Consider the following 12,966-nt stretch of genomic DNA (forward strand, 5'->3'; position numbering starts at 1 on the left):
CAAGGATTGTTATCTCATTCCTTAAATGCAATTCTAGGTATCGGGTCTGCCAATTAAGAACGGGGATCGTCACGCGGGTGAGATAGCTTCGATGGCCCTGGAGCTGCTCCACGCGGTGAAGCAGCATCGCATCGCACATCGGCCAAATGAAACGCTGAAGCTGCGCATAGGGATGCACACGGGTCCGGTGGTGGCAGGCGTGGTTGGCCTCACGATGCCGAGGTACTGTCTATTTGGAGACACCGTCAACACAGCATCACGGATGGAGAGCAACGGGGAGGCGCTGAAGATTCACATTTCTAACAAGTGCAAGCTGGCGCTGGACAAACTGGGTGGTGGCTACATAACCGAGAAACGTGGCTTAGTCAATATGAAGGGCAAGGGGGAGGTGGTAACCTGGTGGCTCACCGGAGCCAACGAGAATGCGATACAAAAGAAGCTGGTGGACATGATGGACATGCCGCCGCCGCTCTTCAGTCGACCGCGAAAGAGCCCTAAACTGAATCCCGACTCCCGGCAACCGAGCATCCAAGCCATGCACTACTGCGGCACCGGATCAAGGCGACAGAGCACCGTACCCAGGCCGGTGGACGGCGAGTCCACGTACAGTCTTCAGGGATCCGTGAGGGATTCACCGCGCATGGTCACCAAGCGGGACCGGGATCGGGAGCGACCCTCTATCAATGGTCTGGGCGCCCCGCTTCTTGTTGGCGGCGCTCTCCTCGAATCCGCACAGGACTCGCTCAGCACGCTGAATCATTCCGAAACAAACGAAACGAACTGTGATATGGATGGGGGATCGGGAGGGGTGTCAGGATCGGGATCTGGACTAGTGCGCCAGCCCAATGCGCTGCACAAGCCGTTGGCCATGGTGCGGCCCCACAGAATTATCAGTGCTGCCCAGTTGCCCCAACTGGGAGATATCGAGGACGACTCCGCGGACATGCTGCTGCGGGAGTCTCGCTCCCTGGACCCCATGCCCATGCAGCAATTGCGCAAACGGCACGACAGGGTAAAGCTGCCGCCCTCCAAGTTGTCCAAGAACAATTCGCGATCGTTGGACACCGGTGTCTCCCTGATCAGTGGGAACCCCAACGGCGAGGTGGAGTCAGGTCATCTGGATCTGGAGGAAGAGATGTCCGCCAATCCGGTAGATGCCACTGATGGCTACGACGATGAGCTGGGCTTGCTGATGCGCCACGACAACGGACAGCTGCCCGCGCTCCGCTATTCAGGTAGTTTCCCCAATGCCCAGATCAGCATTGTTCCTACAGGAGGAGGTGGGGGCGGAGGTGGCAGCAACTGTGGCAAGCATATAAACAACAACTGCAACGGCGGAGTGAACATCGAGGATGATCTTGAGTCGCCCCTGCTGCAACGTCAGGCATCGCTATCGGTTCCGCCGGAGGAGATGCTGGCGCACAACAAACGATGGCATTCGCTGGAGCACATGGACGGACCCGGTGGCCACGGCGGAAACAGCGTGAGCTATGCCGCCGATATAGATAACCGCCAGCCCGGAGGTCTGGACTTCCTCGGCAACTCCCCCAACCAGCATAGAGCCAGGCCGGTTGGTGGGAGCAAACTGACCAACTGGATGTCCAACATCTTCAAGGGAAACGGCGTGCGCGGCGAGGCTAGGCGAATTCTGCCCAGAGACGTGCATGGAGCACGAACTGGATTCACGGACATGGCGGCGTCAGCAGCAGCCCGGGATCGTGAAAGTATAGTGTAGGGATATCGAGGAGGCAGAGTAGAAACTAAGAAAGGAGGAGCAGAATGACCAGGATGAGCTGGATGAGCCGAATGAGAGAGGTGGAAAAGTTACTCAGGAACCGTGTCGAGCAGGAAACGATCGTCTTTTGGCTTATTTCTTTGTTTTATGTATTGTAGTTGGTATTGATCGAACGATTTGTGTGTCTGTGTTGGAGGTCCTTCACCTATAAACATATGCCAGCCTGTTCTTAAACCCTTGATCGCCCTGGCATTTCAGAACTGCGAATGTCCCTTGGGATTCTGAACTATTTTAATTCGACTTGGACTTGAGTCCTGCGATCCCCAAGTAGAAGCGAGCAGAAGCTGCAGCGAAAATCATACATACGTAGCATATATTTGATTACTCTACATACATACATTTTAGAGAAGCCGAAAAAACCGTCTAGTCACAAGGTCTTCAGACTAGTTATTGTTTTACATAAAATACACACCTTAATGTACGTTTGTAAATGTAACACACACGCGACCACACACATATTTATACGACGATGAGAATCAAAAAGAAATATTTTATGTAAATGTAATCGAAATTTTTGCTTTCTACATATACCACGTGCGCTGCAGCAAACAAATTATGCTTAAAGAGAAACTAGTTAATTTATATGTCCGAAAAACAATAAGAGAGTGGAAAATGTAATGTATCAATGTGTTTTGCTAGTACGTAGTTAAGTGCGTGTGATTGTACGTAATGTTTAAGTCTCTACAACTAAATGAATACTTTTAATTAATTGAATAATGGAATTGTGAGCAAAGCAGTGCGAGAAAGGCGCCCGATTCGTGGTGTTTTAGCTGTATGTATGTATGTATATTTTTAAAAGAAAATTTGTTAAATTTGCCATATATAAATACAAACATGAAACTATTAAGAGCTCTTGGATTCTCGTGGTGAAAACAGGGGCGTTTTGGGGGCAAGGACTTCCGAGAGTTTCAAACAGCCCATGTTCTCTACTTTTTCCTGCCCGATTGTATATAATATTTACAAGAAACTTTATTCTGAAATCGTCCCTAACAACATGAAAGTACTCAAACGGCCGAACAGCTATTCTCCCGTGTGCAATGACATGCGCCGCTGAAGATGATTTTCTGTTCGAAAGCTCATCAAGTAATCAATCATAATAATCATTTGAATAGCCATTTCCTGGATGCGTTAGCAATTGTTGGTTTAGATAAGAATTCATTTAATATGTCTTTAAGCATTGCGATTAAATGTTATTTTTGTCGGCTTGGATTTTTGCCTGAACGATTTCAAGCATTGGGAACACTCGAATGGTCCTTCTGCTGTGTGGGATCGCATGTGCAAGGTAGATTTCCGGGATAAAGCACTGAGTACACTTGAATGGTTTTTCGTTTGTGTAGGTTCGAAAGTGAACCTGTATAAGGGAATTACGGGCATAGCCCTTTGGGCGATGGGAACACTTAAACGACCGTTTCCAGTGTGTGTCAGCATGTGCCACTTAGAAGTGCTTTGGAAATTGACGATCCTCGAACACTGGGAACACTTTAACTGTCGTTTTCCAGCGTGATCTCGCAAATAAACCTGAAGAATTGAGTATTGGGCAGCAATATATGTATGGGAAGTGCACACTTAAACGTTTTTGAGCTGTGAAAGCAACTAATTGTTTCCCTTTCCTTGTGGACTCGAAAGTGATTTAATAGAATAGGTTTTTATTTAATAGAATAGGTCTTCAAACACTTGTCACAATCATCTCCGCCGAATTCATCAGATTCATTCATCTTAACTCCCCTCGAGCGCATCATAAGAATCGCTCTGATCTGATCCGCAGTTATTTCCTGGGACTTTGACTCCCTTTGATTCGCCTTCTTCGATTGTCTTTCTTCATTTTCGAGTTCCTCTTCTAGCTTCTCTCGCATGTTTCAATAATCTAGAATGCGTATTTCGCATCCTCCACACTGGTTGCGCAAACAGTTTTGGGGAATACACCGGCATTTTCAACTTTACGGTCGGTGCACTTAAAAATCATTTCTGCAATGAACCCGCACACAATATTGACCATATTTTCGGAGTTCCCCAAGCAAGCACGACACATTGACGACTCAATGGTTCTGAAATGAACGAATATTAAGTAATAATTAAATAATTAAAGTATTTCATAAAGAATTATCAGCTAAGCTAGGGGTATTCCAGAAACTAAGTATGAAATGGCTTCCACGTATCACACCAGCGAAATTAAAATCAAGTATTTTATCAAAGGTAACAGTGCGTATGAGTAATACATTTTGGAGCTTATGCGCTCCACGATATTTTGTGAAAACTAATTTTTCGTTGTCTCTATTTGCCTCAACTCAATCTTATGATAGGTTGAGAGTAGGACCTCTATAACTATAAGGGCATGTAAGAAATGACCTTATGAATGGGCAATTTGGCACTTTTTGTGACTCTCAAGTGTTAACAGGGTAAGAAAAAGCGGTTGTCGTGACTTTTGAACAGAGGCTCGTAGTGTGAACAGGCCCTTGGCAGTGAAAGTAATCGATGTTTGCAGAAAATATCGATGTTGGAACAATTTTATAAACATTGGTGGTATCGAATTCACATCGATTAGTGTCCCAGCTCTATTGAAAACAAAGCAATTCTCTTGGTCTTTTGGCCAGTATTTAATTTAATTTCGCTGGCAAGAGTCGCGCCTTAATTACCAAACAATTGTATACATACCTCCCCTCCTCCGATTGCTTGTTGGCCTGTGCAGATTCTTCTTTTGCATGTCGACTGGACGGGCAAAGGAAAGATAGCACGGAGAGCAACAACGCAGGTGATTTGACCTCGCGACGAAGGAGGAGCACATCGAGATGCAGAGCTTCGGCTCCGGAGCCCCGGCAGCTCCGGCCGTGAAGCGCCGTACGGACAGCTACGAGGCTGCCCAGCAGCAGCAACAGTCTCCGGAGAGCGAGGAGGAGTATGTGAACACCAGGATCCTGCGTCGCCAGGTGCAGATGCAGTCCACTCCGGTGGCACCGGTGGTGCCTATGCCCGTGTCTGGAGGCAGTGGCTCTGCTCCGCCCTCTGTGGATGGACGTGAGGAGCAGCCGGAGTTCCCCGGATCCTCGGCCGCATCGTACCAAGAAGAGAGAATGCGGCGCAAGCTGCAGTTCTTCTTCATGAATCCCATCGAGAAGTGGCAGGCCAAGCGAAAGTTTCCCTACAAGTTCGTTGTGCAAGTGAGTTCACATCCGGTTTACCCGGCGATTCACATCTGGATATAAAGCCATATAATTAATGTCGCGTGATACGCGGGGCTTGGGGGCGGAACTAGGGTGACACATCCGAACCACTTATTTAGGCATTTAACTTAACTTACAAACGCTTTTAATCAGCCTTCTGCAAGCTTTGTTGTTTGCCTAGTTTTGAGAATGTAAAGTAGGTATAGTCAGCACACTTGCTTGCATTGTTAAGCCCCCTCCGTTCTTATCGATGCCTTATCTTGGAGGTTCTACTATAGTTAGAACAATATGTAATAAAGCGAAGGAAATTTTACGTATTTTATGACCAGAAAAGGCGTGTAGGCGCACTCGTACAAGTTTTAAAACTTGTTCAATTTGAGATAAATGTTCTATTATAGGGGGTTTTTTGAGTGCGAGGTTCGATGTGAATTTTTTAAATGACTAAGGCGCAATGGGTAGAAGTTTCCACTTTCACCCTTGATTGGTCTAAAACAGATTTCGCTGCAGATACCCAATGACGCATGCCCTAGCATAATTTGGCATTTATTTATAGATAAGATTTCTAAATTATTGAACAGCCGACTATATAAGCGTTTAACGTTTGCGGCAGAAGCAGATAAGAACTAAGCAATTTGTATTCTAAACTACGTTTAATGAATTTATGAAAATATATACCTTTGCCTCCTTACATTTTCAGATTGTAAAAATATTTTTGGTGACGATGCAACTGTGCCTTTTTGCCCACTCGCGGTATAACCACATCAACTACACGGGTGATAACCGATTTGCCTTCTCGCATCTCTTCCTGCGGGGCTGGGACTCTTCCCGGGAAGTGGAGAGTTATCCGCCTGCGGTTGGTCCCTTTGCGCTATACCTAAAATCAGAGTTTTTCGCCACTGTACAGTATGCCGTCGATGGCTATGCCAATGTAAGCCGATCGATTGGACCTTACGACTACCCCACGCCCAACAACACCATGCCGCCGCTAAAGTTGTGCCTTCAGAATTACAGAGAAGGCACCATTTTCGGATTCAACGAGTCCTACATATTCGATCCCCATATCGATGAGGTGTGCGAGAGCCTACCGCCGAACGTGACAGCCATTGGGGTAGAAAACTACCTCAAACAGCGCGACGTGAAGGTCAATTTCGCATCACTCGTCTCCGCACAGCTGACATTTAAGATAAAAACGGTGAATTTTAAGGCCAACGGTGGCCCGCTGTCTGCTCCCGATTGCTTTCGTTTTGACATTTCCATAATGTTTAACAATCGAGACCACGACGGGCAGATGCTGCTCTCACTGGATGCGGAGGCGACGCGACTAAAGTGCCATGGGGCCACTGACTTTATATCGGAGGCCAATTTTGATTCCATGCTGCGGAGCGTACTCAATATATTCGTACTTCTGACCTGCGCATTATCGTTTGCTCTATGCACAAGAGCATTGTGGAGAGCTTACCTCCTGAGGTGTACGACTGTCAACTTTTTCCGATCGCATTTTGGCAAGGAGCTGAGTTTCGATGGCCGCCTGGAGTTTGTTAACTTTTGGTGAGTTTTTATCTTTATGTTTTAAGTAATTTTTATTGTTATCTCGACATTGGCCTTACTTAAATTGTTTGCTAAAACAAGAGCGTATCGCAAATAATTCATAATAATTGGTGTAAACCGAAAACCAACTGTAAAAAATCTAGTCTATAATACATATTATATATTACATATCACAGGTACATCATGATAATCTTTAATGACGTCCTTTTGATCATCGGATCAGCTTTAAAAGAGCAAATCGAGGGAAGGTACTTGGTGGTGGATCAATGGGATACATGTTCGCTTTTCCTGGGAATCGGCAACCTGCTGGTATGGTTTGGCGTGCTGCGATACCTTGGCTTCTTCAAAACCTACAACGTTGTGATACTGACGCTGAAGAAGGCGGCGCCAAAGATTTTACGCTTCCTCATCGCCGCCTTGTTGATCTACGCGGGATTTGTTTTTTGCGGCTGGTTGATTCTGGGACCCTACCACATGAAGTTCCGATCGCTGGCTACAACATCGGAGTGTTTGTTTGCGCTGATCAACGGAGATGATATGTTCGCCACTTTCGCCACGCTTTCGAGCAAGGCCACCTGGCTGTGGTGGTTCTGCCAGATCTACTTGTACTCGTTCATATCCTTGTACATTTATGTAGTCCTGTCGCTATTCATTGCCGTCATCATGGATGCCTACGATACGATTAAAGCGTATTACAAAGATGGTTTTCCCACCACCGATCTCAAGGCATTTGTTGGAACCCGCACAGCCGAGGACATCAGTTCCGGTGTCTTTATGACCGATCTGGACGACTTTGACCAGACGAGTTTCCTGGATGTGGTAAAGAGCATTTGCTGCTGCGGACGTTGCGGACGTCAGCAGGAGCCCGTTCAGGCCAACAGTGGTTACACCAGCCTTTCTAGTATTATGAAGTAACTGGGTGTCTTCGTTCTGTTTTGTTTTTTGTCAGCTTTATGTGTGTAGTTGAACTTGTTGTTAGCTTTTTTTATTAGTTTGTTAGTTTGCCAAAGCACTTCAACCAAGATAAGATTAACCATAACGTAACCATAACGTGCGTACCCATGAGAAATTCCAAAAGCAGCTGCTATTTTTACAAAAGTTAGGAATGTTCTGATTTTCACTTTCGAAGATTTGTTTTGAATTCAATTCTTGACTTAAACCCATCTCCTTAACTAATGAAGTCAATAATTGTACAGATCAAAACTACAAAATCATATTAGTTTACAAATACTTGTCACTTCTGCAAAAGTCAATTGCTAAGGGGCTCTCACACTAAGAATGCAATTTGCATTTGCAACAAAAGATATTAAGTGTGTGATATAAGGCAGAGCGAGAATCAGAGAACAATAGAAATTATAAGGGAGCTATTTTTGTTAGGAATATCGACATGGGTATGATCAAGATCTTCCATGAGAACAAATGCATCTGAAACGAGTTTACGTACCAATTTAAAAGTCACAGAAAATAAATGTACAAAATTACACTGGTCGATGAAAATAAAACAACCAGCAGTCTAAGAGAAAAGTAATTTTAGAAAGTTTTTGGTTTTTCATAATGGAAAAACAAATTTTGGTCGACTTGTGTTATTTTGACAGGAGCCTTAGTTAAGAATACATTAGATATAATTATTTTATGTGTACAAGGAAAAATTGTATAAATAACCAAAAACTACGAAACCAATAAACTGTTTACACAACTATAATCTCTATTATTATTTATTGAATTGTAAAACATGTTATTATGCAACATTATTATTCACATTTTTTGGGCCAAATTTAAATATCTTGGAAAAATGTAATTTCTCAGTACCTTGCAAAGTTTTTGTACCCCTTACTCGAAAGTAAAAAGGTATACGAGATCAGAAAGTATGTAACAGATAGGAGGAAGTGTTTTCGGTTAACGTTTGCCACGCCCACTCCAACGCCCACAAACGGCCAAAACACTAAGGTCCGTCTGCCGCCCCCAAAAAGCGGGTAGGTGGCTTTTTACAATGTCACAGCTGCTTAAATATATAAACTTTTCTCTTTTGCCTCTAAAGTTGAGGAACGGGTATCTGATAGTCGAGGCACTCGACTATAGTGTTCCCTCTTGTTTTGATTAAATATGTTTTTTTTAAGACAATGATTGGAGTTGCCCCAATATTGTGGTCTACCTTAATTATTTATGACTTTTCTTTACGGATTTCATGCCATGAAATTAGTTTTTGTACATAAAACTATAATTTAAATTTTTGATCCTACAATTTTAAATCAGACAAGGGGGCAGTTTGAAAATGGGTGTTGCATGGCTGATATGGAAATTTCGATTTGAATTGTTGAAATTTCGATTTCGTACGCAACGGAAATTGTGTCACGTTCGACATGTCACGTAACGACATTTTTTTTGTTTCAAAAAGCTTACTGTACATTTTTTGCGCTTTTATGAGTATGGTATTTATGTTTAACTTTTTAAAGGATGCATCGCAGACTAATATATATATTAATATACTAATATATATAATATATAATATGTAAATTCTTTTTTAGTACTATCGGGATGTGGAGATAGTAAGGTTAGTGTGCCGTTCCTAGCGAAAACTAGTCTCACTTAAAATGTTATCTGTGTAGGATATTTTTGTTATTCAAGGAACTGTAAGCATCGGACATCTTTAACATATAGTTAAAATCAATAGTTAAGATCAAGCCAACATAGCACAAATTCGTCTGTCGTTTTTCCACCCACATCTAAAATTGTTACCTCAATTCTGTTAAATCTAAGAGAACAAAGAAGTTACTTTCGTAAGTCATGTAATTTTACTAGTTTACTACTATTTAAATTAAATTTAATTCGAAATTCTTAAAAGTACAAAAATTATATTCCCATAGTATAAGATTATATGACAACAAGAAAAGAAGTATACCCTTGCAGTTATAACAAATAATCAACTTTAGTAACACCATGCCAAGTTTTTAGGGATTGTTGCTTTCTTTTTTTCAGATCATTTTTTTTTAAATCTATATGTTAGAGTAGTTCGATTTTTAATAAATCGAATTCGAAATTCTTAAAAATATAAAAAATGATATTCCCAATATTATAAGATAATATGACAAAAACACCAAAGCTTTAATTTGTTTTATTATTTTCCCACCAATTTTCCGATAGGTCCTATGGCAGCTATATGACTTTGATAAAATTAAAATCGAAATTGGGCACTAATTCCTATGGGAGCTATAAGATATAGTTGTCCGATCCGACTGGTTCCGACTTATATACTACCTGCAAAAGAAAGAAGACTTTTGGGAAAGTTTCAGCTCGATAGCTTTGGAACTGAGAGCCTAGTTTGCATAGGACTGACAGACGGACGGACAGGCCGTCATGGCTAGATCATCTCATGTAGTTATGCTGATAAAAATTATATACGAGTATGTGTACTTTACGAGGTACGTTGCAAACGTCTGACTGAAAGCATATCCTCCTGTAAGGCTATACAAATAAATAGTAAAAAGTAAGAAGAAATCCGCTTGTCTTGTGATAGATGAATAGAAAAGCTAAAAAATGCCCACTCGCGGTATAACCACATCAACTACACGGGTGATAACCGATTTGCCTTCTCGCATCTCTTCCTGCGGGGCTGGGACTCTTCCCGGGAAGTGGAGAGTTATCCGCCTGCGGTTGGTCCCTTTGCGCTATACCTAAAATCAGAGTTTTTCGCCACTGTACAGTATGCCGTCGATGGCTATGCCAATGTAAGCCGATCGATTGGACCTTACGACTACCCCACGCCCAACAACACCATGCCGCCGCTAAAGTTGTGCCTTCAGAATTACAGAGAAGGCACCATTTTCGGATTCAACGAGTCCTACATATTCGATCCCCATATCGATGAGGTGTGCGAGAGCCTACCGCCGAACGTGACAGCCATTGGGGTAGAAAACTACCTCAAACAGCGCGACGTGAAGGTCAATTTCGCATCACTCGTCTCCGCACAGCTGACATTTAAGATAAAAACGGTGAATTTTAAGGCCAACGGTGGCCCGCTGTCTGCTCCCGATTGCTTTCGTTTTGACATTTCCATAATGTTTAACAATCGAGACCACGACGGGCAGATGCTGCTCTCACTGGATGCGGAGGCGACGCGACTAAAGTGCCATGGGGCCACTGACTTTATATCGGAGGCCAATTTTGATTCCATGCTGCGGAGCGTACTCAATATATTCGTACTTCTGACCTGCGCATTATCGTTTGCTCTATGCACAAGAGCATTGTGGAGAGCTTACCTCCTGAGGTGTACGACTGTCAACTTTTTCCGATCGCATTTTGGCAAGGAGCTGAGTTTCGATGGCCGCCTGGAGTTTGTTAACTTTTGGTGAGTTTTTATCTTTATGTTTTAAGTAATTTTTATTGTTATCTCGACATTGGACTTACTTAAATTGTTTGCTAAAACAAGAGCGTATCGCAAATAATTCATAATAATTGGTGTAAACCGAAAACCAACTGTAAAAAATCTAGTCTATAATACATATTATATATTACATATCACAGGTACATCATGATAATCTTTAATGACGTCCTTTTGATCATCGGATCAGCTTTAAAAGAGCAAATCGAGGGAAGGTACTTGGTGGTGGATCAATGGGATACATGTTCGCTTTTCCTGGGAATCGGCAACCTGCTGGTATGGTTTGGCGTGCTGCGATACCTTGGCTTCTTCAAAACCTACAACGTTGTGATACTGACGCTGAAGAAGGCGGCGCCAAAGATTTTACGCTTCCTCATCGCCGCCTTGTTGATCTACGCGGGATTTGTTTTTTGCGGCTGGTTGATTCTGGGACCCTACCACATGAAGTTCCGATCGCTGGCTACAACATCGGAGTGTTTGTTTGCGCTGATCAACGGAGATGATATGTTCGCCACTTTCGCCACGCTTTCGAGCAAGGCCACCTGGCTGTGGTGGTTCTGCCAGATCTACTTGTACTCGTTCATATCCTTGTACATTTATGTAGTCCTGTCGCTATTCATTGCCGTCATCATGGATGCCTACGATACGATTAAAGCGTATTACAAAGATGGTTTTCCCACCACCGATCTCAAGGCATTTGTTGGAACCCGCACAGCCGAGGACATCAGTTCCGGTGTCTTTATGACCGATCTGGACGACTTTGACCAGACGAGTTTCCTGGATGTGGTAAAGAGCATTTGCTGCTGCGGACGTTGCGGACGTCAGCAGGAGCCCGTTCAGGCCAACAGTGGTTACACCAGCCTTTCTAGTATTATGAAGTAACTGGGTGTCTTCGTTCTGTTTTGTTTTTTGTCAGCTTTATGTGTGTAGTTGAACTTGTTGTTAGCTTTTTTTATTAGTTTGTTAGTTTGCCAAAGCACTTCAACCAAGATAAGATTAACCATAACGTAACCATAACGTGCGTACCCATGAGAAATTCCAAAAGCAGCTGCTATTTTTACAAAAGTTAGGAATGTTCTGATTTTCACTTTCGAAGATTTGTTTTGAATTCAATTCTTGACTTAAACCCATCTCCTTAACTAATGAAGTCAATAATTGTACAGATCAAAACTACAAAATCATATTAGTTTACAAATACTTGTCACTTCTGCAAAAGTCAATTGCTAAGGGGCTCTCACACTAAGAATGCAATTTGCATTTGCAACAAAAGATATTAAGTGTGTGATATAAGGCAGAGCGAGAATCAGAGAACAATAGAAATTATAAGGGAGCTATTTTTGTTAGGAATATCGACATGGGTATGATCAAGATCTTCCATGAGAACAAATGCATCTGAAACGAGTTTACGTACCAATTTAAAAGTCACAGAAAATAAATGTACAAAATTACACTGGTCGATGAAAATAAAACAACCAGCAGTCTAAGAGAAAAGTAATTTTAGAAAGTTTTTGGTTTTTCATAATGGAAAAACAAATTTTGGTCGACTTGTGTTATTTTGACAGGAGCCTTAGTTAAGAATACATTAGATATAATTATTTTATGTGTACAAGGAAAAATTGTATAAATAACCAAAAACTACGAAACCAATAAACTGTTTACACAACTATAATCTCTATTATTATTTATTGAATTGTAAAACATGTTATTATGCAACATTATTATTCACATTTTTTGGGCCAAATTTAAATATCTTGGAAAAATGTAATTTCTCAGTACCTTGCAAAGTTTTTGTACCCCTTACTCGAAAGTAAAAAGGTATACGAGATCAGAAAGTATGTAACAGATAGGAGGAAGTGTTTTCGGTTAACGTTTGCCACGCCCACTCCAACGCCCACAAACGGCCAAAACACTAAGGTCCGTCTGCCGCCCCCAAAAAGCGGGTAGGTGGCTTTTTACAATGTCACAGCTGCTTAAATATATAAACTTTTCTCTTTTGCCTCTAAAGTTGAGGAACGGGTATCTGATAGTCGAGGCACTCGACTATAGTGTTCCCTCTTGTTTTGATTAAATATGTTTTTTTTAAGACA

At 42.5% G+C, this 12,966-nt stretch overlaps 2 protein-coding genes across 8 annotated transcripts in view; both read left to right on the forward strand.

Moving 5' to 3' along the window:
* The window catches only part of LOC108030818 (receptor-type guanylate cyclase Gyc76C), a 40,187-nt gene extending 37,545 nt beyond the window's left edge, over nucleotides 1-2,642 (forward strand). For all 6 annotated transcript variants that reach the window (XM_017103926.3, XM_050885980.1, XM_017103925.3 and 3 more), the window contains one exon: nucleotides 38-2,642. In XM_017103926.3, coding sequence (XP_016959415.1) covers nucleotides 38-1,735 — 1,698 coding nt within the window. In that variant the 3' untranslated portion in view covers nucleotides 1,736-2,642. The remainder of the gene's footprint in view (nucleotides 1-37) is intronic.
* A 1,690-nt stretch (nucleotides 2,643-4,332) lies between these two features.
* Nucleotides 4,333-12,548, forward strand: LOC108030896 (mucolipin-3). 2 transcript variants are annotated; one of them, XM_050885941.1, is made up of 3 exons: nucleotides 4,333-4,950; nucleotides 5,651-6,501; nucleotides 11,023-12,548. In XM_050885941.1, the coding sequence occupies exons 1-3, from the start codon at nucleotides 4,582-4,584 to the stop codon at nucleotides 11,759-11,761; spliced, it is 1,959 nt and encodes a 652-aa protein (XP_050741898.1). In that variant the 5' UTR covers nucleotides 4,333-4,581; the 3' UTR covers nucleotides 11,762-12,548. The 2 variants fall into 2 exon arrangements, with proteins under 2 accessions (XP_050741898.1, XP_016959560.1); XM_017104071.3 differs by lacking the exon at nucleotides 11,023-12,548 and adding an exon at nucleotides 6,678-8,203.
* The last annotated feature ends 418 nt before the right edge of the window (nucleotides 12,549-12,966 follow it).

Source organism: Drosophila biarmipes, chromosome 3L (assembly GCF_025231255.1).
Source record: "Drosophila biarmipes strain raj3 chromosome 3L, RU_DBia_V1.1, whole genome shotgun sequence".
NCBI lineage: Eukaryota > Metazoa > Arthropoda > Insecta > Diptera > Drosophilidae > Drosophila > Drosophila biarmipes.